General features: G+C 53.0%; 1 protein-coding gene across 4 annotated transcripts in view; it reads left to right on the top strand.

Annotated features, from left to right (window-relative positions):
* Positions 1 to 23,815, top strand: part of PIK3R6 (phosphoinositide-3-kinase regulatory subunit 6) — a 54,515-nt gene that overhangs the window by 16,996 nt on the left and 13,704 nt on the right. Inside the window, exons 3-14 of one of the 4 annotated variants that reach the window (XM_044744991.2) lie at positions 3,028 to 3,111; positions 3,723 to 3,814; positions 4,549 to 4,617; positions 5,494 to 5,626; positions 5,797 to 5,866; positions 6,902 to 7,085; positions 11,949 to 12,114; positions 14,277 to 14,366; positions 15,487 to 15,910; positions 16,269 to 16,347; positions 17,090 to 17,212; positions 20,078 to 20,188. In XM_044744991.2, the coding sequence (XP_044600926.1) occupies positions 3,028 to 3,111; positions 3,723 to 3,814; positions 4,549 to 4,617; positions 5,494 to 5,626; positions 5,797 to 5,866; positions 6,902 to 7,085; positions 11,949 to 12,114; positions 14,277 to 14,366; positions 15,487 to 15,910; positions 16,269 to 16,347; positions 17,090 to 17,212; positions 20,078 to 20,188 (1,625 nt within the window). Of the gene's footprint in view, positions 1 to 3,027; positions 3,112 to 3,722; positions 3,815 to 4,548; positions 4,618 to 5,443; positions 5,627 to 5,796; positions 5,867 to 6,901; positions 7,086 to 11,948; positions 12,115 to 14,276; positions 14,367 to 15,486; positions 15,911 to 16,268; positions 16,348 to 17,089; positions 17,213 to 20,077; positions 20,189 to 23,815 lie in introns of those variants that run through there. The other 3 variants (XM_044744992.2, XM_044744993.2, XM_044744994.2) reach the window with 3 other exon arrangements.

A 23,815-nucleotide genomic window follows, 5' to 3' on the forward strand; every position in this document is an offset into this window, starting at 1 on the left:
CTTGGGGCGCCTCCCCGCTCCCTGGGATCTTGTAAGAAGTCCAGAGCTTACAAAGTCTGGATGGTGGGGAAAGTCCGTGGGCTTCAGTCTACTGTGGCTGCAGCCCCCAGAACAGCTTGGTCAGGCTTGTAAGAGAGGGGACTCCTTTGGGGACATTCTTGTGCTCTGGTGAGAGTGACCCGGGAGACTTTTGCTGTACACTCAAGGGCATAGAGTTTAGTGCGTAGCTGCCCTCGTCTGAGATCTTTGCCACCACTGGTAAGCTATGCTCCAGCCAGCCTGGTCTTCCTCATCCCCTGGGTCCACACACCCCGTGCGCCCTCGCGGTCTTGGGGAATCCACCCTCCCACCCTTGTATTGCAGTCTCCTCTGTAACTAAAAGCAGCAGCCTTCCTCCACATCCCTCTCAGACAATCCAGCTTGACTGTCTCAGTCAGCTAGCCAGGGGGCTCAGACTCAAGGGCAGGTAGAGGATATAAAGGAGTGAAACAAGGAGAGCAGGGACTGTGAATAATAATGGTGGCTGTGTCCCATCTCAAGGGGGAAGCTGCTCCCAGCCCCTGCCGATTGTCGCATGTGACAAACATGCATGCCTAGTGTCAACAGACTTTCAAGAGATTCCAGAAACCCAAACTTTTCTGCAAAATCTCCTGATTTGCAAATGTTGGCAGCTAATTCAATTTTTTTTTTCAAGACATCTACAAGCCCAAACAAAACACGTCTGCAAGCCAGATGTGGACCAAAGCCTGAGAGTTTGTTCCGGCTGCCCAGACTTTCGAAAACAAAGTTTATTTGGGGTTGTCTCCCAGGGCTACTGGCAACTTCTCTATTTTTCTCTGAAACATAAAAACCTAACTCTGTTTGCAAAGCGGGGGAAACTAGGGCTCAGAAGACAAAAGCTTGGCTGCACTTCTAGCAATGAGGCCAGGAGGAAATCACAGTTATCACAGTTTGAAGTCTTTATGTGCAATCCACAGTAAGAAAGAGAGAGAGAGCGAAGGAGGGAGGGAGGGAGGGAGGAAGGAAGGAAGATATAACGTCAATTAAATTTTTAATAACTCACCCTGTAGTAACTCATTAAGTCCTCATGCAAGGTGGAGACGGGTAGATGGAAGGACAGCTTGGGACCAGCCTTCACCCTAGGCTAAATGATCTCCTTGTCAGTTCGGGGAGATGCTGCCCTGCCCAGCAGAGTGGCCAGGTGGGCAAACGTGCACTGTGACAGCCCACTCTCAGCCTGGAGGAGACTCAGGATCGGGCCTTGACGTGGTCCAGGGGGACAAGTGAGAGGCAGGAGGAAAGTAGGGGTTTCAGAGACGCCGAGTGGCCCCGGCGGACTTTGCACAGGCCCACGCCAGAGCCGTGGAGGGGCCAGTCTGTGAGCACCAGTGCATGGGGTGCCTTGTTCTAAATACATTTTGACTCCTGGACAGCAACCTGCTGATTTTTTTTAATTTGTCATCTCTATCCTGCCTACTTCCGAAGACAACTGAGACAATCAAGAAAGATGTTAAGTAGAACATCCATCAGGGGCTCCGAAGAGGAGCAGAGAAGGGAGGTTCCCATCATTTGAGATGAGCTGAGTTTTGAGGCAGGGCCCCAGTTCGGCTGGAAGTTTCCTGACAGCTAAGGTGAAAGGGGAACCCCTGAGGCATGTGGTTTGTGTTGCCTGGCAATCAGAGAATGCACACTTGCCTACAACGAGAAACTCTTGATTGGAGTTCATCGTAAACAAGAATTTATGGTGTGGAGAGTGTCTCCCACACATCCTGTGTTAGCCCAGATCCTCCAAAAAGCAGACAGCCAGACAGGATTAAACGTGCAAGGCTTTATGTGGGGAAACACCTGTAGGACAGAAAACGGAGAGGGAGCTGGTAAAGGCTGGGAGAGCCAGCTGTCAGACCGTGATGTGAATCTGACTTGGAATGAAGGAGAAAGAGAAGCGGGGGGGGTGGGTGGAAATGTCTTAGACTAACAGGCGGTCAGTGGCCTCGAAGCATGGCCTTGCACAAAGTGATGGATTCTACAGCACAGCAGCACAATGCTCCCCCACCTTGGCCAATTCAACTCCCTGTAGTGGGACATCAGGGAGGTGCATTCTCACGGCTACCACATTTTCCAAATGTCAATTGTTCTTGTGTCACTTTCATCATTTTGCCATATCAACATACCACTGTTAAAGAAATTATTACTCTGACACTTGTTAAAAACAGTAAGGAAGACTTCATTTAAGACTACTGCAATAGGGGAGAGAGAGTGGACTCAACTCCAAATAAGGCAAAGACAGCTAGGGATTGCAGCCAAACAAGAGAGTGAGGGCCAGTGGATGGAAAACGGCTCAGAGGGGACATCGGGGCGGGGGTTCTTGCTAACGGGACCTAATAGGATTCTTGCTAGAGGTGGCCAAGGGCTTGAACATCAAAGGTGGAAGAACCTGATCAGATATCAAGGGTGGGAGATCCTCCATAAACTGACTTAGCAGGATTCTTGCTAAAACTGGGCTAGGCAGGCCAAAGGCAGGACAGGGGCCAAGGTCAGGGCCCAGTGGAGAAGCGAGCTGCGGGGAGCCTAGTAAAGTTCAGTCAGGGAGAGAGTTGTCACCTCCTGTCCTAGTATTTATCTGATATGTGTCTTTAAACTTCAGCTTTATGTGTAAGTTGAAGAGCTAGTTATATATATATTTTTTCTAATATACATTAAAATAAGTGCATAATTATTCCAATTTTACGGTCATTTGTGTACACCTAAAGTTGTCCTGCTGGCCACCACTGGTTTACATGCTGCTCTTTGGGGAATGCTGGTCTTCCACAGAGCACAGAAGTGCTGAGCGGAAAGCCATGTTCCGGCCCCGGCCCACGTGCTGGCTGCCGGCTCCACGTTGATTTCTTTGGGGCCCCTCTTGAGGCTCGTAGAATGGGCTAAAGACGTTCTCAGGGAAAGTGAAGGCAGGGGCGAGGGTAAGGCCAGGGAGGCTGAGCTCCAAAGTTCCTGGCCTCAAAGCCCCCCACCCCTACCCCTGCTGCCCAGATGTGGAGCTGGACCTGGAGCGGAGCGTGCAGGCCGTGCTCCGGGAGCTCGGCGCCCAGGCCCCAGCCCTGCAGAGCAACCAAGGTAAGAGCCAGCAGGCAGGCTATCTGCTCCTCCCACCGACCCCACCAGTCCAGCCATCTCTGCCCATACGTCCTCAGAAAACACCCCAGCCTAGAGCTCACAGGGTGAGGGGCTTCTAGCCAAGTCCTCTTTCTGCTAGAAACACGTGAAGCCTGAAGGACCAAGAAGACTTCTCTGCCGCCAGCCCCCCACCCCAGCACCTGGGGCAGAGCGCACTGGGGATAAGCCGCCCTCCTTCTTAACCGCGTTCCCTGACTCCCCTTGCAAACAAAACCCCAGACTGCCAGACTGCCAGAAATGTGGCTGGGGCGCTGACCTGTCAACGATGCTGCTCCACAGCCGCACGCACACACCCATTCCCACTACTGCCCCGCCTCTGCTCCTCTCTGCCCTGGGAATTCACTGTCCACAAAGGGAAGCAGGTCAGAACTCCCACACATAGGAAGCCCACCCATGTGCACCTGGAGCCAAGTGCCCAGCTGAGGGGTCAGACCTGCGCCTGGTCAAAGTCATAGTCTGGGACTCCAGGGCTCAGGGGCCTGCTCAGAGGGGTCTCCTCTAAGAGCCCCAACCCCGCCTGGTTGTGCGGGCTCGCCTTTCTCCCGGCCCAGGCATGTGGAGATGGTCCCTGCACAAGAAGGTCGAGCGAGATCCCAGCAAGAGTCCGGCACTGGTCCGCATTCTGCTCAGAGAACTGGAGAAGGTGGGTGTTCGGGCTTCGGGGAGGCAGACAGGGAGGAGAGGAAGAGAGGCTGATCCAGCCGGGGGCTCGGTCCCATCAGTGCTGTGTCCCCCAAACTTTGGTCATTTTGGACCGCCTGCAGGATTTTTACCATATTTCTCTCCCTCTTACACTTTTCTATAAGTATGGAAAATACTTATAAATATTTCTATAAGCAATATTTTCTTTACATTGACTCCCATTGTTTTACTGGAGTTATATTTTCAAAGAAATCCTATAACATGATCATAAATGGAAAACCAATATCACCTGCAGAAACAGAAAACACCTATAAACATAAATGTGTAACTATTAAAAATGTTCAAAATTATCCTGTACCACCTAAAACCATCCTCCATGCCACCCAATGCTCTGTGTGCAACTGTTTGGGAAACACTGCCCTCCAGAGAGCCTCAAGTTGGCAACAGGCTTGTCACCTCACTGCCAGCTCCTGCCTGAGTGGACGCTGCCCCTCCCCGACCGAGCTCTCCGCACCCCTCCTCCCCCACACCCTCACAGCCGGCTTCCACACCTGTGCGCCCTCCCCACCCCACCCCTCTCCCATTCTACCAGTGCAGACTGTGCCCCTCTCCACTCCCCCTGGCATGGTGGAACTTCCACCCCATCTCCTGCCCACCCCCAAACTGCCTCCTGCTAGGACATGCTGAGCCCCCCTAACCCCCAGGCCATTAATGTCATGTGATCCCGTTTTCCAGGCAGAAAGTGAGGACCTCCGGCATGTCATCATTCCCTTGCTGCACACTCTAATGTACGTGCTTACCAAGGTGAGCCGGGCCTGAGGGTCAGGGTGGTCATGGGGACCCCCGCGTGACTGGGACGGACACTGTCCTCTCCCCTCAGTGGACAGCCACTCTCTGCCAAAGCGAGCCTAGGAGAACTCGTGGGCAGCCCGCCCCAAACTGACTTCTCTGCACTAGCTGTGCCCTCTCCCTAGCATACGAGGAGCGAAACTGGGGAGAAAATGGGGAAAGTCGGGCCGTGTGCAGAACGCACGGAGAGCCGTGAATGCCAGAATGAGATGCTTAGGTTTGCGCATATGTGCAATAGGAGCCATCGCTGGTCCCTACACAGAGAGGGACTGTCTTGAAAATGTCTTGAGAAGAGTAACCAGGAGCTGTGCATAGTCACAGGGGGCAGGGAGGGGGTGGTGGTGAGGAAGACGGGGTGCGGGGGTAGGCGGGAGGGGGGAGAGTAATTCCAGGGTTGCTGGAACCCATGGTCAGGATAGGGCTGGGCTCCGGCCAACGCAGAGGGCTTGGGGGAAGGGGATCCCCTGGGGCACAGCGGGGTATCTCATGCTTGCGGGATGCCAGGAGGAGCAAAGCAGGCCGAGACGTGACTCCAAGCTTGCCAGCCTGGAGAAGGGCAGAAATGCGCCACCCCGCAGAGCGGAAGGGTTGGGAGGGAGTGGATCCCCTGGTGGGACAAGATGAGATGGATTTCCATCTGGGTAAGTCTGAGAGGCGGACAAAGAGGAGGTCTTCCGGATGCTGGGAGAAGAGGCTGAAGGTGTAGATTTGGGACAGAAGTGTGAGCCCAGGTCTGGCTGTCAGGCCCGCCCTTCCTCCTCTCCCACCCCACCCCACCCAGGACCCTCCGTGACCTAGGGCTCTGGGCACCCCAACTCCCCCCTCACCCAGGCCACGGGCGTCGCCGAGGAGCTCTACCGGAGAACCTACGCCTTCTGCATGAGGTTACTGACCCTGCCGGCCCCCTACTGCACGGTCGCCCTGGACTGCGCCGTGAGGCTGAAGACCGAGACGGCAGTCCCAGGTAAGAGCTCCGGGTGGCTTTGTCTCCCACGCTGCTACCCCAGCTCCGCCCAAGGTCTTGCCTCGCCTCCAGGGTTCCAGGGAGCTCAAAAATCCCAGCACCTACTGTGGGAGAGTCGGGAGTGGAGGTCAGAGAGCCGGGCTGGCTGGCTGAAGGGGTCTGCTTTGCAGGGACGCTGTACCAAAGGCTGGTCATCGCCGAACAGAACTTGCCAAGTGAACTGTACCCCTACCAGGAGAGGTGAGCGGCCCCAGACAGGGCGCTGCCTTCCGCCCCCTCCAGGTGTTGGGCCGGGTGGCTGCTCCCCGACACAGGGGTGTGAGAGGAAGCCGGATTGGCAGGGTGGCCAACAGAGCTTCCCATCCACGACATGTGTCCAGCGGTGGACGGGGAGCGTCCTCTAGAGATCATGGAAAGCAGGATCGGTCTTTCCTCTTGGGCTGGATCCAGAGCTATGCCGCTCACGTGCAGAGGGTGGACGTGGCCCCTGGGCCACCCGGGAGTTCTGTTGTTCCATCTCCACCCTGCCCTTGGCCGTGCTGCCACATCACCAGTGGGCAGCCAGCGGCAGCTCCCGAGTGTCGATAGCGGAGGGAGCCCAGGTGACACTCACACCAGGAAGTCTGGGGGCTTTCGGCTGCTGGTGCCCAGCCCTTCAGATAAGATGAAGGAAATGCCCGCTGTTAGTGTGGGGAAGAGGGGCTGATGGTGTTGGGGGTGAGTGGCCTCCTCCCCTGCAGGCACCTCTGTTGACCTGGCACTGAAAGGTGTTGATGGAGGCCCTGTGCTCGCGGAGGGTCCAGGGAAGTGGAGGGGTCCAGAGGAATTAGCATTGGAAAGGCTGGGATGACACAGTTGAATAAGGAGGAGAGGGTAGATGAGGTCAGTGTTCTGGTGTGATAAGGGTGATGAGAGAAGATGGACTCACTCAGGGCTCTGGGCCCCAGCTGGGCAGGAAGGATTTAGAGTCCCTCCTACAGGCATGTGGTCAACGGGCCACGGCGCTGAGGGAGGGAGCCGGACTTAGCTTGGAATTTACCAAGACCTGAGACCAGAAGGACCAGCTGCCCCTCTAGAAGGGCCATGTCTGCTCTTATTTGCCACAGTCCCCACCAGTCCATATTGTGTCCCCTTTAGAGACTTTTGCATTTGAATCTCCTGTTTTTGCAAAGAACTAAATAACTTGGGGAGCTGCAAGGCTCTGAGGGTGCCCCTCCAGTGGCTCTCCTCCCGGTAGTCATTCTCATCAGTCCCTCTCCCCACCTCTGTCCTCAGAGTGTTCCTCTTCGTGGATCCTGAGCTGGTATCTCCCTCCGTGTGCAGTGCCCTGCTGCTGGAGATCCAGGCAGCCCAGGAGCAGCAGACACCAGAGGCCTGCATGCGCCACGTGGTCTCCCACGCCCTGCAGGCGGCTCTGGGGGAGGCCTGCCACGCAGGCGCTCTGCAAAGGAAGCTGCAGGTAATTGCCCTGCCCTGGCCCTGGTTGTCCAGCCCAGGGCCCTGCACGCCCACGGCAATGCTCACCCGACTCGTCTTCCCCCTTCTCCTGGTTCCATATCACCTCTTTCCCCTAAATCAAAAGTGAATACACGTCCGCTATGGAAAATCTGAAAAAAATGCAGAGAAGCCAAAAAAGAAAATAAACATCACTCACTCCTCTACCCAGACAGAATAGCAATTAACATTTTGGTATACTTCCTTACTAATAATGACGATACTAAACATAATAGCTACTGTTTACTGAATGTCCATTGGGTTCCAGACACTGTGTTAAGCACCTTACATATATCACGTTTAAAAATTCTCACCACAACATTGTGAAATGGATACAATTACCAAAACTAAGGCACAGAGACGCAGATAACCTACAGGTGGTCACACAGCTACAAAGTGGCTGCGTCAGAATTTGAACCCAGATCTGACTTCAAGTCTGTGTTCAATCACCTCCCAGCTCCACTGCCCAGCCATTCCCTTTTAACAAACTGAGATATGACACTCTGCATACGGCTTTCTATACCGCATGGATATATGCATATATATCATCTTTATTTTTCCCTTGCCTTTGGGATCATACCACACGGAAATCTTTTCCTTGGAAGATACGTACTTCTAATGGTTGCACGTTATTCTCTCTCGTGAGTTAGCTGTTACTTATTTAACTAGTCCCCTGTTCCTGTTGTGGGGAGTCAGTTTATTTCCAGCACTTATCCACTGGTTTCCTAGTTTTTCTCTCTGGCTCAGCCTCGGCCCCTGTCCACAGCCAGGACTCCTGCAGGCTGGAGGCTCCCTGGCCCAGGGTTGCACCAGGTGCTGGGCTTCTCGGGTAGGGGAGGATGCCGCCCAGGGCAGAGTCCAGCACTGTCTGAGGTGACCCTTTAGCAGAGAAAGGTGACCCTGTCCTCCGGGAATGCTGGGCTGGATGATGGCCAAGGTTCGGAGCTGCTCTGACTCAGGGCTGGGGGGCTGCCGTGCAGGAGGGGGCGGGCGCCAGAAGGGAGGGTGCCCTCGAGGGGTCCGCTTTCCCCTGCCTGTTCTGCCCCGGGAAGTGGCGTCAGTCCTCCTGGCAGTCCATGTCTCAGACCCTGCTTTGCCCATCAGAATGCATCGGATGTTCCCTCTTCACCTGTCCTTTCCCCATTTGGCATCCTCCACACCCGGAGCCCTACACCTTGCATCCTTCCTTTGATGGGTGTCTTTTATGCAATGCTGGGTGCCTCTTTAAACCGTGTTGATTGTCTTCTGTCATTCCTTTCCTCTAAAAGCACCCTTCACACCTTTAGACTACCATTCCTTTGTGGTCGCCCACCTGTCTAAGCATTTTGACTCTCTCCCCCCACCCCCCACCTGCACGCCTCTCCTTCTACAACACCCACTTTGAGGAGTTCACACCACACAGCCGCATGGCGGAGGAAAGCTCCCCTCCCCTCGTACCTAAGCCCCATCTTGGTTTTAGTACAGACACCTGTGGCCCCTAATGTGGGCTACCGCCCCCCACCCCCCGCAATGGCCGTGGCTCTTGGGAAGGTGGGGAGGCAGCAGCTTTACTGTCCAATGTTGATTTATCTGCCGACCCAGCAGCCCCCTCCACCCCTCCAGCAGCTCTGGCAGTTGTATCTGGCTCAGAAGGTGCCATTTTGACACATCCAAGCCAAACACGTAAGAACAATGATTTTTGCTTCTCAGTGATATGGGGAATACAGACCCCAAGCCTCACTCCATCCCCGAGTTGGAGGCAGCTGGGGTTCAGGGGTACTCTTAGGAATGAGGCTGGCTGGATCTGAGGGTGTCAGGAACCGGGTAGGATTGGGACACACCAGGTCAAGAATGGCGGAGAGGGAGAGGGCGGTTCAGGGCTGGAATGAACAGGTTTGTTACATACACTACTTTGCAACAGCAAAAAGAAATGCTGAAAGTAAAAGCTGTATTTTTTAGGCAGAGTCGAACTGTTATGCCCCTCCCCCACTTTAAGCAGAGCCCGCTGCTCTGAGTCTCCATTTTCTGTGTAGAGCACGGGGGAGGGGCTGAAGAGAGCAGGGAGAGACCAGAGGGAACCCATCACTGATCTTAAGTTAGAGACCCTGGGAAGCTTAGAGTTGAGTGGTCCTTAACCATCCCCAGGCTCCCATCCTCCCCCACCAGGTGCTGGGGTTCCTAGACATCGGCCTGGCCGGGTGCTCTCCAGAGCGTGTCCACCACCACTCCCCACCCCCTGGGACCCCTGGCCTCCTTATCTGGAATTCTGCCTCTTGAGGCAGCTTTAGAGATGCCATTCCCAGTCATAACCTGCTGGCTTGAGGACAAGTGGGGCCTGGGGGAGGTGGCTCAGCCAGTCACGGGTCTGGTGGGTCGGCCTTATCTGACCACTAACCCACATCCTGTCTGCTGAGGGCCTGGTCTAAGGCCCAGGTAGGGAGTAGATTGGTCTCCCCAAGTGTGGAAACCAGCTGACAAGGCCTCATGACTGGGGGGTTCAGCTTGGGACAACCTGCCTCTCTGACCCTCTGCTGGAGGTGGGTGCTAGAGGTGGGTGTCTCTAGGTAGGGCGGCCCCATGTGTGGTCAGGAGAGGCTTCTTGGCGAGGCCTTGAAGCCAGGTGTTTCCGGAGGGCCATGGGAGCGAGGCCAAGGCAGGAGTCTGGAGACGCAGCTCTGAGAGGTAGCTCTCAGTGGCCGGCAACCGGACTGCGACCCAGCCCCAGCTTCTCAGGGTCTAATTGTCCTCATTTCTTCATTCTGCTGAGTTCGGAAGGAGCTCGCCCACAGCTGACTCTGTAGGAGGCTCTGGAGCTGAGCTGGCCTTTCAGAGTCATCTCAAATTAGGGGGAGGGCCAGGCCTTTATAACTCCACGTCTACTAGTTATTGGATGTGGACTGTCCTCAGGAAGGGAGCATGACCTTGGAGAGGTGGCTTTCTTCAGCCCAGGGCAATTTTGGAGAGGGACTCTCGTGAGAGCTGCCAACTGCCAACACTCCCAGCAACAGGGCTCATGAGAGCCTCAGTCCCAAGAGTGGGAATCTGGGGAGCTGCCAAGGGGCCTACCACATCATCTCCCTCAGAGTCAAAGCCAAAGTCATTACAAAGTCATTACATTACAAAGACCCTCATGACCTTCCCCCACCTCCTCATTTCTATCGCTGATCCATCTCGTGTACCCTTGCTCTCTTTCTCTCTGCTCCAGCTACACAGGCCTCCTTATTGTTCTTGAAACATGCCAGACATATTTACACCCCAGGGCCTTTGCACTTGCTGTGCCCTATGCTTGGAATGTTCTCTCAGATATGCACATTATTTGCTCCTTCACTTCCTTTAGGTCTTTACTCAAAAGTCACCATTCAGGGCGGCTCCCCTGGTCATACTATCTAAAATTTCAGCCCCACCCCAAAATTGCACATCTTCCTGCCCTTCCTTGTTTTCTCTTCAGCACTTATTATTTATCATCCTATAAATTTTTCTTGTTTGTTATCTCCTCCCATGCACCCACACACAGAGACTAGGATATAAGCTCCATGAGGACAGGATTTTGGTCTGTTTTGTTCAGTGCTGTTCCTCAGCACCTAGAGCAGTGCCTGGCGCAAAGTGGGTGCTCAATACATATTTAATTAACTTATTTATAATTAATTTATAAAATGAAGCAACAAGATGAGCTGGTCCCTGTGGCCCCTTCTGCCTCTGATTCCATCTGCCTCTCATTGCTTCTGTTCACTCAGCTGATGGTTCAGCGGATAGTCACTGGAGCCCTAGCTGGGCAGAACGGCCCACTCTCCCTCAGCCCAGGAAGCTAAGACTCTGCTCAGCAGACCCCTAGCACAGAAGAGAGGCGAGAGCAAGCCTGTTGTGCCTGCCCATGTCACACGTGTGGGCCCTGCCTCTTCCATTAGGAGATGGGCTCAGCTGGTGGCAGGTGAGGCTGAGGGAAGACAGCAAGAGAACCGTCTCTGGGCACTTCCCAGGGTGTCAGGGCCGTGCCCCTGGAGGTGCTAAAGAGCCTGGGGACTGCAGGGTGAGAAACTCTTTTAAACCCCGTTTCTCTTATGGAGAAATGCTCAGCTTGGTGCTTTGCCCCAAACTGCTTTAACGCTCACTGCTCTCCCTTTTTAAAAAGAGAAAGCAAGCTTCAAGCTCTAGAGCCCCGACGGCCACCGCACCTGGCTAGAATTTCCTAATCGTGCTTTGTGACCATTATATTCCTCTTAGTTATTTTCTATTTATGACAACTGACACTAGCCTTTTTATTAAGAGTAGGAATACAAAATTTCCTTTTGGAATAATTTTGAACCAAAATAGTGAGCTGATTTAAAGAAAAATAATGAGTAAATAATAGTATAGGTGGCGGGTCAGGGCGGTGTAGGAAGGACAGAAGTTTAGGAAATATTCAACAAATATTCATCGAGCACCCACTATGTGCCACGAGACGTTCTAGGTGCACCTGTGGGATGCAGCTGTGAACAAAACGGACAAAACCCCTGCCTTCCTGGAGTTTACATCCTACTGGGGGCAGCACGTTGATCCAAGTGCTTGGTGTCGCTCGAAGGAGGCTGGCGCCAGCGGCCACCCCTGCCTCTCTGGGTTCCGACGTTGCAGGGCACCAGGGGGTGAGGGGCAGAGGGGACCCCCAGTTGCAGGCAGCATCGGGCATCAGCTGCGGCGGGGCAGGAGAGGAGCCTGGACGTGCGGCGCAGCTGCCTTCGCGGAGACGCTCCGCCCGGTCCCAGGGGCGGAGGGGCAGCCACGCTGGGCTGTCCACGCCCCGAGGACTTGGCGTCGGCTCTGGGGTGGGTGGGGGCCGGGCCGGGACTCAGGCTCTGGCGGCCCTCCCCGACAGGCCAGCCCCCGCCACGCCCTGGAGCGCATCTTCCACGCCGTGGTGGCAGCGGTGGAGCAGATGGCGAGCGAGCCCAGCCCGAGCCGGGAGGGACACCTGGAGAGGCTGGAGGAGATTTACTGCTCGCTGCTGGGGCCGGCGGCGGCCGCCAGAGGGCGCTGCGGCGGTAAGCGGCGGGCGGACGGGCGCGGGGTCTGCGGCCCGGGGACCCTGCGATGGGCCCGCAAGGGGCTCCAGAAAGCAGTGCGGTGCCTGCCCCGAGTCTGCGTGCGTGGCTGAGGCGGGGTGGGAACTGGGCCACTCCTAGGAGCGTGGGGACTGAAGGCAGCCCAGGAACTTGGAAGGTCCTGGGCTAAGAAGGCGGGTAATTTGGTCTTAATAGTAACTGACACCTACAGGGCACCTACGGTACCCCAGTTGCTGTACTAAGCCCTTTACATACATTTGAATATATCACACATATTAGATCAGTTAATCTTCACAGTAGACTTAGAAGATAGAAAGTCTTATCCCCATTTTACAGATGAGAAAACTGAGCTAGAAAGAGGCTATAAATTTTGCACAAGACCACCCAGCACATCAGTGGCAGAGCCAAGGTTCAAGGTTCAAGGTTCAAGCTGTCTAGTCCTTGAGCACTATGCTGTAGTAACCAAAGGATGTGATGGTCCTCAGATCCTCTACAGGACATCTGAAATAGCAGCTGAGACAACATCACTAATATCTGGTGTCATAGATTTTCACTCCGCATGCTTGCTTTCTGTTTGCGTTTTCATAAGACAGTGCCAGGCACTGATGGGAAACAAGCCCGTGTGGATTGGGAAACCCTAAAGAGCCCAGAGAATTGTCTGGAACACGTATTTCCTGGCTGTTGGAGGATTGTTCTGATTTGTGTCCTGTTCTGTGGTCGCCCAAAGTACCCATGGAATTTGTCAGCCTGCGTGTCCCAGAACAGGTCACCCATAGGTACACAGCACCTAAGGACTGGAGACCAGGACAGAGGTCAGGGTGCCAGCCCTGGGGCTTGACCTCGGCAGCCCAGGGAGGGTGGAGGCTGCCGAAGGGAGGGTGAGGCAGTGGGATGGCCCCAGCCTCCAGATTCCCCCCGTCTTCTCGGTCTTCCATCCTTTCGCTTTGCTTTCGTATGTTGTCCTGCCTCTGATTAACATCTGGAGATGTCTGTCCACGCAGCCTCCCTCCTCCTGAATCTGGGACAAACCCCAGGGTCAAATCTGGCTTTACTCCCTTTGGGTACCACTTGCTAACACAGCAGTAACTCTGCATGGATGAGACACGACCCGGTCTGGGCCCCCTGCACCATCCCAGCCACATCCAGACACTTGCCTCCTGCATCTTAATGACCAACCAGCACCCCCACTGAGCCCCTGCTGTTAAAGGAGTAGCATGGGACAGTGCCTATGACCACAGTGTCATGGGTTAGAGCATGGACTCTGGAGCCGGGAGGCCTGGGCTCAAATTCTGGCTCAGCCACTGACTGTGTAACCTTGGGCCAGTTACTTAACCTGTCTGTGCCCCTGGCTCCTCCTCTGTAAAGTGAGGATAATAATATTACCTGTGGCCCAGGGTCACAGGCAGGATGTGGTGAGACAATGGCAATGTGTGCAAGGGGAGGAGATTAGCGCCTGGCAGCAGTAAGTTCTGTGAACATTGGTTGCTCTCCCTTAAGTTAAATCCTAAGGCTACAGGTTAGATGTACCCACTGTGCAGCCAAGATGGTCTGTGGGGAGGAACGGCCAGTAGGCCGGAGTGGTCAGGAAGGCTTCCAGAAGGAGGAGAGCAGGAGGGGCTGGCCCTTGTCTCTCCCCGGACTGCACGGTTCCTGCTGCCTTTAGCGGCTAGCTCACGAGCTCTCTTCAGCATCACCCGCAGGAGCAAATGGTAACTGAGTGTCTGCTGTGTGCAAGCCACTGGGCGAGGCCCTGAGACACACAGAGGCCCTTTCCCAGGCTGGGTGTGGGAAGGGCATCTCAGAACAATGCGACAGGCAGCATGGCTGCAGCCCAAAGCTGGGGGACAGGGACCAACAGTGGGACAAAAGGTTGGGAAAGCCACTGTGAGCTGGCTTGTGAAGGGCCCCGAAGGCTGAGCTGGGATGTTTGCAGGAAACAGGGAGCTGCCAAGCATTCTTGGGCAGGAGGGGACAGCTGAAGCGTCAGGAAGTGTCAGGCCCTGGATGAGCTGATAGGGGTGGGAGGCGGTCTCTGCCACACCTTCTAGGCCCCGTACCAGAGCTGGGGTGGGGGTGGGGAGGGCAGAGGAGAATCCCACAGCCCTCTCCTTCGTGGTCTCCACAGCCTGCTCCTTCCCCAGGTCATGACGCCCTGCAAGACCGGCCACCAAGCATCCCTCTGCCCAGTCCCTACATCACCTTCCACCTGTGGACGGATGAGGAGCAGCTCTGTAAGTGACATGACTTTGACTTCCTCCGTGGGGAGCTGGCTGGAAAGAGTGGCGTGTGTGTGTGTGTGTTTCTGGGGGGTCTTTGTGTGTCTGTGTGTCTATGTAGGGTGTCTATAGGTTTGTGTCTGTTTGTGTCTCTGTGTGTGCATCTGTGTGTTTGTCTATGTGGATGTATCTGTGTGTGTCTGTGTTCTGTGTATGTATGTGTGTGTGTCTCTGTGTGTGTCTCTGTGTATCTGTGTGTGTGTCTCTGTGTGTGTGCATGTGTATCTGATGTGTGTGTCTGTGTGTGCTATTTGTTCCTGAGTTGCTCGCACACCTAGAAGAAGGACACACGTTCTCTGTGTCAGAGTAGCTCAGTGCCTTAGCCACTGGCCTCACGTGTCTTTAAAGTGCCGCATGCCCATGATGATGCCAACAGACAATTCACGTCCCCAAGAAGGAAGCAGTCACAAGAAGTTACAGTTCATGGAGCACAGGTCCTTCCAGAGAGACTCACTCACCCTCACCTGACGCTTGCCGTCCACACTGATGTTCCCGTCCCACTGTCCCCCCGGCTCTTCTCGAGGGAGGGGGAGACAGAGGCGCAGTGGGAAGTGCTGGATTGGTGAACCGTGTTCAAGTGGTTCCTTTCACGTGCTGGGCCACCCTAGATGGACTCAGTTCTCTCTCTGGGCCTCAGTGTCCTGGTGGGAAATGAAGTGAAGGTGGATTAGAAAAGCCTGGAAGTTTTCCAGGAGCTGATGGTCTGTTATCTGTGTCCCACTGGAAGCTATGGGGAGTAGGAGAATAGAGGATGCTAATGAGGAAATTCAAACCAGAGGACTCCAGGGTCAGCTAAACTCAGACGTACTGGGTTAAGCTGACTTCTTTACCGCAGGACTTCTCAGAGCCTTTAACATGTTTACTAATGGAACTCAACAAGAGGTGGAAAGAGAGTGCAGGTTTCTCAATCTTTGTTGGCCACAGAACCTCTGTTCCTTTGTGGAGCATCTTGTGGGGCTTCTGTTCAGCTACACAGTGTTTAAGAAACATGGAGCCACAGACATCTCTGAGTGAGGCCCTGCCAGCCTCACGTACCCTCTGCACACTGACGGTCCCCTTGTCCTCTGCATCCCAGGGAAGGAACTGGTGCTCTTCCTGCGCCCACGATCCCAAATGCGCCTCAGTGCTGACCTGGAGGCTTTGGATCTGCAGGGCCTCCTGCCAGACCGGGAGTTGGCCCGGGTGTCGGTACTGTCCACTGACAGTGGCATCGAGCGGGACCTTCCTTTGGGGGCTGACGAGCTGCTTGCACCCAGCAGCCCTGAGATGGAGCATGGGGGGCTGCAGCGCAAAGGGGGCATGAAGAAGCGGGCATGGCCCCTGGACCTCTTAATGCTCGGCGGCTGGGACGGGCCCCCAGGGCTGCACCGGAGGACAGGCAGGCCCGACGGGGACGGGGAACTGCTGCCCGGGGTCTCCCGGCTGCACACGGCCCGGGTGCTGGTGCTGGGGGACGACAGGATGCTGGGGCGCCTGGCCCAGGCCTACCACAGCCTCAGGTAGGGCCCCGAGGCGGGCGGCTGGGGGCTGGGGCTGAGGGGGGCACAGGTGGGCCTGGCATGGACTCGTGAAGGATCAGGGAATGGTCAGCGAGGGTCAGGAGGCAGAGGCCAGTGCCGGCTGGGGGTGGATGAAGCACAGTGTCCCCCGCCCCTCACCCTGTTCTTGGCCTTCACGGAGCCCTGCCCTCACTGCTTTACTGCACCCGTTCGAGAGACGAGAGAGCAGAGGCTCAGAGAGACTGGGTAACTTGCCCAAAGTCAAGAGATACTAAATAGCAGAGCTGGGATGTGGAACGAAGTGTGCTTGAAGCCAAAACTTCCGCCCTTACCCCTATGCTCTGCTGCCCTTTGCCAGGAAACGAGAGACCCAGAAGTTCTGCCTCACCCCCAGACTCAGCCTGCAGCTGTACTATATCCCGGTGCTGGCGGCTAAGGTGGCTGGACAGGGGCGGGGCGGGGGGAGGGGGAGAACTGGGGGACCGCCTGGAGGGGCTGTCAGGAGCAGGGGGCTGGGTCAGGGGCTGGACAGGGATACACTGCAGCCTCGTGTCCCCTGGCTCCAGGATCGCCCTTCTCTAGGACACGGAGCTAGGAGGAACCTTAGAGGTCTTCCGTTCCGGAAGCCATGGACACGGGCTGTGGGCTGAACACGGCCAGAGAGATGTTCTCTCGCTGTGGCAGCCTGCCCATGGCTGGTTCTTGTTTTGCTTTTCTAATGGAATTAATTGCAAGCCTCTCCTCAAACAGGGGCTCACACACACGCACACACAGCATGCTTCCTGGGGTCACATAAAAGGACACTTCAGGCGGTGGGAGCCCATTGATCTGTTGGGGGAGATGCAGCCACACTTGCTGGCTTTCGTTTCTGTTGCCCACTCTGCTTCTCACTGGGGAGCATTAAATTCAAAGCAATACTTGTCTCTCCCCTTTTAAGGCTGATGACCATTTTTCAGTGTCCCTGCCAAGTGGCCCTCAGTGAGGGGTATTCCAGCTTCATCTGAGGTATAAAACAGAACAGCCTTCACACAGAGCCGAAATGGAGGCCTCGAGAGGCTAAGTGATTGGACCACATTCCCAAAGTTAGTTTGCCTAGGACTTGTACCTGGGGGCCCTCTAACCAGGAGGAGAGTGCCAGAGAGAGGGCCTGATGGCTCTGTCCCATCCCCTTGTCCCCAGAAGCCCGCAGCATCCAGGCAGCCGGAGCTTGGAGAGCTGGCTGCGTTCCTGGGCCGTGCAGATCCCTGGTACCAGAACACCGTCAACACCCTGTGCCCGGCCATCCACAAGCTGGCAGAGATGGTAGGGGCAGCGAGGGAGGGAGGGTGGGAGGGATGTGGGAGGGGGCCATGCCAGGTGTTGCCCTTGACCCCTGACCTCAAGAGTTAGCCCAGGGGGCCACAAGGTGGGGTGAGGCAGGAAGAGGAGCTCTAAGCAGCTAGTGGTTGGAATTCACTCGGAACACTTACTGGGCACCTGCTTTGGACAGGACCACCATGGGAGAGACGAAGCAGAACGTTCTTTCATAAGTGTGTGGGCCAATTGTATTCCTTCCTTTGTGAGTTTCCTGTGCTAATTTCTCTGTGATTGTTATAGCTAATGCTTCCTGAGCACTTCCACATGCCAGGCACTGTCTAGGCACTCACGTGCAGCCGCCCAACCAAGGAGGTCCCCTTGTCGGCAGGTGCACCTGTTGCCATACAGCCATTTTACAGATCCAGCTGAGTCACAAAGAGAGGAGGAACTTGCCCAAAGTAACAAAATCGGTAGTGGAGTCCCACTTGGAACCAGGCAGCTTGATTCCAGACACGTCATCCTCACCACAAACCAGAGTACCACCCCTAACCTCGGCCTGTGGGGGAGGGAAGTCATCTTTTACGATTTGAAATGGTCTTTACACATTAAGAGAATCTTACCCTTTTCGCTGTCATATGTGTTGTAGATATTTTTCTCCACTTCGTTATTTGCCTTTCAGTTTTTTAGGTTTTTTTGACTTATAGAAGTTTAATATTTTTATGTAGCAATACGTGGATAGCACTTTTATTCTGTATCATTTCTGCCTTTGGACTCATGCTTTGAAAAGCCTTCTCCACTGATTAAATTATATCCAAGATTAAATAAATTTTCACCAGTAATTCACCTAACCCTTTTTTTTTTTTTTAAGATTTTATTTTTTCCTTTTTCTCCCCAAAGCCCCCCGGTACATAGTTGTGTATTCTTCGTTGCGGGTTCCTCTAGTTGTGGCATGTGGGACGCTGCCTCAGCGTGGTCTGACGAGCAGTGCCATGTCCGCGCCCAGGATTCGAACCGACGAAACACTGGGCCGCCTGCAGCGGAGCGCGCGAACTTAACCACTCGGCCACGGGGCCAGCCCCTCACCTAACCTTTTAATGTCTCAATTTTTATACTTAAGAAACTACCTGCAATTAATTTCAGTGTTTAGTGTGAAGTATGGAATTTTATTTCTTTCCAAATGTTTAGCCAGTTGTCCTAAAGCTATTTATTGCACAAACTGTCTTACCCCATCAATTTGAATTGCCACTTTTATCATTTACTAAATTCTTACATCTGCTTGAATTTATTTCCGGATACCTATTCTTTCTCATTTATCTATTCATTTCTGTACAAATGAGTGCTTTTATACTTTAATGTCTGGCAGAGTAAGCCTACCCCATTACTTTTCTTCTTCAAAACTTTTCAGACTATGCTTGTTTATCTATCTTTCCAGATAAACTTTAGAATTTCATTGTCGAGTTTTTTTTTAAATCCCATTGGGATTTTGATTGAAATTTGGAGAAGAATTAGCATCTTTAGTGTATTAAGGTACCTCCTCTGGAAGCAAGCGTAGCTCTTCATTTATTAACGTCTTCTTGTATATCCCTCAGGATAGTCATACAGTTTTCATCATGAAGCTTTTATGCATTTCTTGCTAAATTTATTCCACATGTTTGATAGTTTTTTCTTGCAGTTGTGGATGGTGTCTTTCTCCCATAATATTTGGGTAGTAGTTGCTGCTAGTTTAAAAGGAACTTGTCAATTTTCACTTGTTATTTTCTAACTTGCCACTTCACTGAGATCTCCACGTTGCTTTATTGCCTGATTGATTGGGATGCCTTCTTAGATCTTTTATTCTAGTAAGATATTGGAGGGAGGCATGTTTTCTGAATTATTGCTTATCTGAAAGTATCTTTGCATATATGTGAAAGACTGTTTAGCTGGGTATTAAAAAACCTTTTCCTCGACTTCGACAATATCACAGGAGGAACATCGGATGCAGGTCTCATTTATGATCCTTTGTTAGTAGCTTTTTTCCCCTGCCAGGACACATGTAGGATTTTGGTTTCTCCATGCTCACTTTTCCCTTATACTTAACAATTCATATGGCCCTTACACTTACTCCAAAAGCAGCTTCCACATGAAGAGACTGGAAATAGTGTAAGCAATGACAGCATTATTAGAATAAGCTCCTAGTTCCTCAGTGTGACCTTTCTGAGGGGCACAATATTTCAATAGGCCAGACGTGAGAATTAGAAGAGGTATTATAGGATCAGATATGAGATGGATGAGATAAGCTCTGAGCTTCTTTCCGACTCTGAATACTATCAGATTCTTTGTAGATGTTCTGTTCTATTTATCTAAAAAAACCCCTATCATTTTGCTTTATAATCATATGGGAAAGTCTATAGGACATGGCACTAGTCATTTTCCAATAAGATGTAAACATTAATTAGTTTATTAATATATTCAGATACCATAAGAACTGAAAGAGAACATCAGATCATCTAGTTCAAACTCTCATGCCCAAGGTTACCTGGCTAGTGAGTAGCTACACCAAACCCAGAACCCAGTCCAGACTCTCTCCTCGTTAGTTAAATCTCAAGCATCTTGTCTACTCCAAGCACCCAGCACGTGCCTTACACATAGCAGTGACCAATATGTCTTTGGGCACTTGAAATGCCTGGGGAGATGGGGCTTTGGATAGGTTTTGGATTTGACTAGGAGTGGCAGCTGGGTGATAGGAAAGGCTTGGACGATGCTGAAGGACCAGCTGGGTTAGTGCATCACAGAGGGTATGTGGGGGAGTGGGAGCTTCTCTATGGAGAAAGTGGTACCTCCCACAGCAACATGGAGGAAGGTGGCTGAAGACATTCTCTGTCTCCCTCACAGCCTCCCTCCCTTGGCTCATCCCGGACCGTGGACCCCTTCATCCTGGATGTCATCACCTACTATGTTCGCATGGGCACCCAACCCATCTATTTCCAGATCTACACGGTCAAGGTAAGCTCCCCACCTGGGACTCCAAGGATACCGTGTCAGCCTACTGGAGCCCAGGACCCCACAACCTAAATACCCTGGGGAGACACGAGTTACTAGGGTGCAAGTCATAAAGTCATCACCCCGACACTCTTGTTGTTAACTTTACCTTCTTAATGTCTGGGTGAGTGAGATCATTATTGACTTCTAAGACCTCAAGTCCAGGCAGAAGCAGATCTTCCTGGGGAAGGATTCTCCTTGGTCTTTGATCCCTACGGAGGATTGAGAATTGGAGATAGGCTGGTATGGACGTTATCACCAGGAATTGCTTTACCTCAGAAACCTTAATCTCTGCTTTTCTAGTCTCTGATCACAAACTCCTATCCCTCCCAGGCTCCCTCACCTCTCCCCCCACACCTCTGGTTGACCTCATAGAGACCTGCAGGGCCTTCCATTTTCTCAGTGCCCATCAGCTGCCTGCTGCCTCCCTCTCCTTCCTGCCAATCTGACTCGCTCTCTCTCCTCACCCCTCACTCCCTCAGCATCCCTTCCCTGCTGTCTCCCCTCCCAGCAAAACCCACACCCAGAGCAGTGCTGCAGTGCACCTTACCTTGTGCTAAACACAAGCTTCTGAGCACCGCCTGGAAAAAAATCCAAAGCCCTTTGGCTTGACGTCCCTATACATTCATGGTGTCCAGCCTCAGCTGGGCCCACAGCGCTCTCTTGGCAAGCTCCCTCTTCCCCCGGAACAATGGCTGTTAAAATTTTTACCACCTTCCTCAAGTTCTTCACTTTCAGCCCATGACTTTTCCACCCACTCCACTGAAAAAATAATGGCGGCCATTGGTCTCCCCAGACTTCTGTCCACACCTAGAAATGCATCCACAACCATTCACGTTGTCACATTCTTTACCAGTGCGTGTGGACTGCCTGCATTCAGGAGAAACCCCTCCATCTGTGCCCTTCGCCCATCTGCTACCACCTCCTCCTGGACCTCCTCCCCCCACTTCTTTTTCCCCTTCATTCTGTCTTTATAACCTAAAACAAACAAAACAACCTTTCCAGACGGTGAGGCTTCCATTTATTTTCCTTTTGAGGGTATGCATAGTCATGGGTCTTGGGAGGGGAGGTCCCGAGGGGCAGACTTTTTCCAGGTCTCAGTCTTGTCTCCTACCTGTTTTCAAGCTCCATACCTTTACTGGCATTGAATGGTGGCAGGGAACTCGGCTCCTTAAATCCTTTAGTTCCCAAGATTAGCCAGCTCTTGTCAGCTGATACAGGCAGAAAGGACGGCTCCTGGAAGGCTTTCTCCCCTCTCTGCTCTAAGAAAGGTGAGAGGAGAACCAGGAGAGAGGGTCACAGAAGTGAAGGGCAGGTGGGCTTCACGAAGGGGGAGATGCGGGCCTTGATTCTTGTAATTGTGACACAGACCTAGATGTTTTACATTGAATTGTATACACAAAGGAAAAAAGTGTAGTGGTCCACAGTGTCCAGTGCAGTAGGGGGCCCAGTAAGAAAGGACAGAAGGACATCCTTCGGGCCTGGCAATTTGGCTTCTACTGACCATTGTCGCTTTCTTAGTGACCCTTACTGCAGACCACAGGAAGTGGCCAACACACACCTACATCCTGGCTTTATTCTATGTAGCTCCTTGAAGCCCCGGCCTCAGCAGGCACATGGTCTGAGTCCTGAGGGATGGCGGGCAGCGCTGCTGTACAGTGGGGATTCCCAAATGTCCAGCCAGAGGTGGACGGATCCTCACTGCCCTCCACCTGCTTGGACTCGGTCACTTCCTCATTTTGTCCTCTTCACTTACAAAGTTCCACTCCGAGTTCCAGTTTTGTATTGGGGAAGACTCTTTTAGTTGCAAGTAACAGAAATCTTAAAAATCGGTTCAAGAAAAGGAGAAAATCTGTTGGGTCACATTGCTGAGAAGTGCAGGGTTGATGTGGCTTCAGAAAATTTGGATTTGAGAGCTCAAACAGTGTCGTCAGCACCGCCCCTCTCTCGCTCGCTTTGTCTCTCATCTTGGTGACAAGACCACCCCAACAGTTCCAGGTCCACATTTTTCTAGCTTAGCAACCCCAGTGAAAAGAGGCCTTCCCTTTTCCAATAGTTGCAGCAAAAGTCCCAGGATTAAGGCAAGTGCTTAGCCCTATACCCGTCACTGTGACCAAGGAGATGGGTCACATGTCCACCCGGAGCCGGAGGTGTGGGGTCAGACGGTCTGATTCACCATGGCCATTCCTTATGTCTCACTTGATCCCCAAACCGTGGCGGTCTGGCTCTTCTAAAACCATTCTTGCCAGTGACCTCCAAATTGCCAGGCCCGAAGGATGTCCTTCTGTCCTTTCTTACTGGGCCCCCTACTGCACTGGACACTGTGGACCACTACACTTTTTCCTTTGTGTATACAATTCAATGTAAAACATCTAGGTCTGTGTCACAATTACAAGAATCAAGGCCCGCATCTCCCCCTTCATGAAGCCCACCTGCCCTTCACTTCTGTGACCCTCTCTCCTGGTTCTCCTCTCACCTTTCTGACCTCCCTCCCTTCTCTGTCACGTTCAGAGATGCTTCTTTGCCCCTTCATTCTGTCTTCGTTTTCCACACATGCCCTGATGTTGCCACCTCCAAGCCTTGGCTCATGCTGTGCCCTAACCTGGAACGCCCACCTTTCCCCCACCTCACCTCCTCACATCCTCCAGCAGAACTGCCTCACCTCTGGTCCTCTCACCTCCCACCCAGAGTGGTACTTCTCCTCTGTGACTTCATGATGCTCTGGGCACAGCTCTGGCATCTCGTCTACCACTGTACCTACCATATACCTGCAGACATTTGTCAGTCCCCGCCAAAACTGTGAGTCCCTTGAGATAAGGGACTGTACTTTGTTCATCTTTGAATCTCCTGCTATTAACACAATAAGTAGTGTGTGTGTAAATCGGAGGACCAGTCGACGTGGTACTGAAGGACCAGCCAGGAGGAGTGCGTGTGGAGTTAGAGGCAATGTGGGATTATAAAAAGTGCATGGCTTTGCTTGCTGGCTGCGTGATCATGGGCTCCACCTCTCTCTCTACAATTAATTTTCCCTGTCTTTAAAATGGGAATAGTAATCTTCACCTACCTTAGGGTTTTTGTGAGAATTCAGATGAGTAGAAAGATATAGTAAAGAGATGGGGGAGACGAGGGCCAGGAGGTGAGCCCACGAAGGATTCCCGTCCTTGAGAACTCGCATTAAAGCCCCAGCTTTGCTGCCTGTGACCCTGGGCAAGTTGCTTAACACCCCAAGCCTCGGTTTCCAGATCCCTATGATGAGGCTGAGATCTCACCTCCGAGGGTTTCTGTGAGGGATAAATGAGATCGTGTGTGTCAAGTGCCTGCCAGAGGGTCCAGTGCAGAATAAGGTCTCAACAAAAGGGACTCGAGCCCCCCCGGGTCTCCAACCCTTGTTCCTTCATGCCTTTGTGCTCCTGTTCACCCAGAGACCCAACCCACTCATATTCCCGCAGCAAACCTCTGCGATATAGACTTGGACATAGATAAGTGATCCCAGAATTCACTTGGGGTCACCCTGCTAGTAAAAGTCTAACGAATATTTGCTTGACTCCCCAGTCCACGTTGTAGGGGAGACCCAGTCCCCCTGAGATTTCT

This window comes from Equus asinus, chromosome 13 (genome assembly GCF_041296235.1).
Source record: "Equus asinus isolate D_3611 breed Donkey chromosome 13, EquAss-T2T_v2, whole genome shotgun sequence".
Lineage (NCBI taxonomy): Eukaryota > Metazoa > Chordata > Mammalia > Perissodactyla > Equidae > Equus > Equus asinus.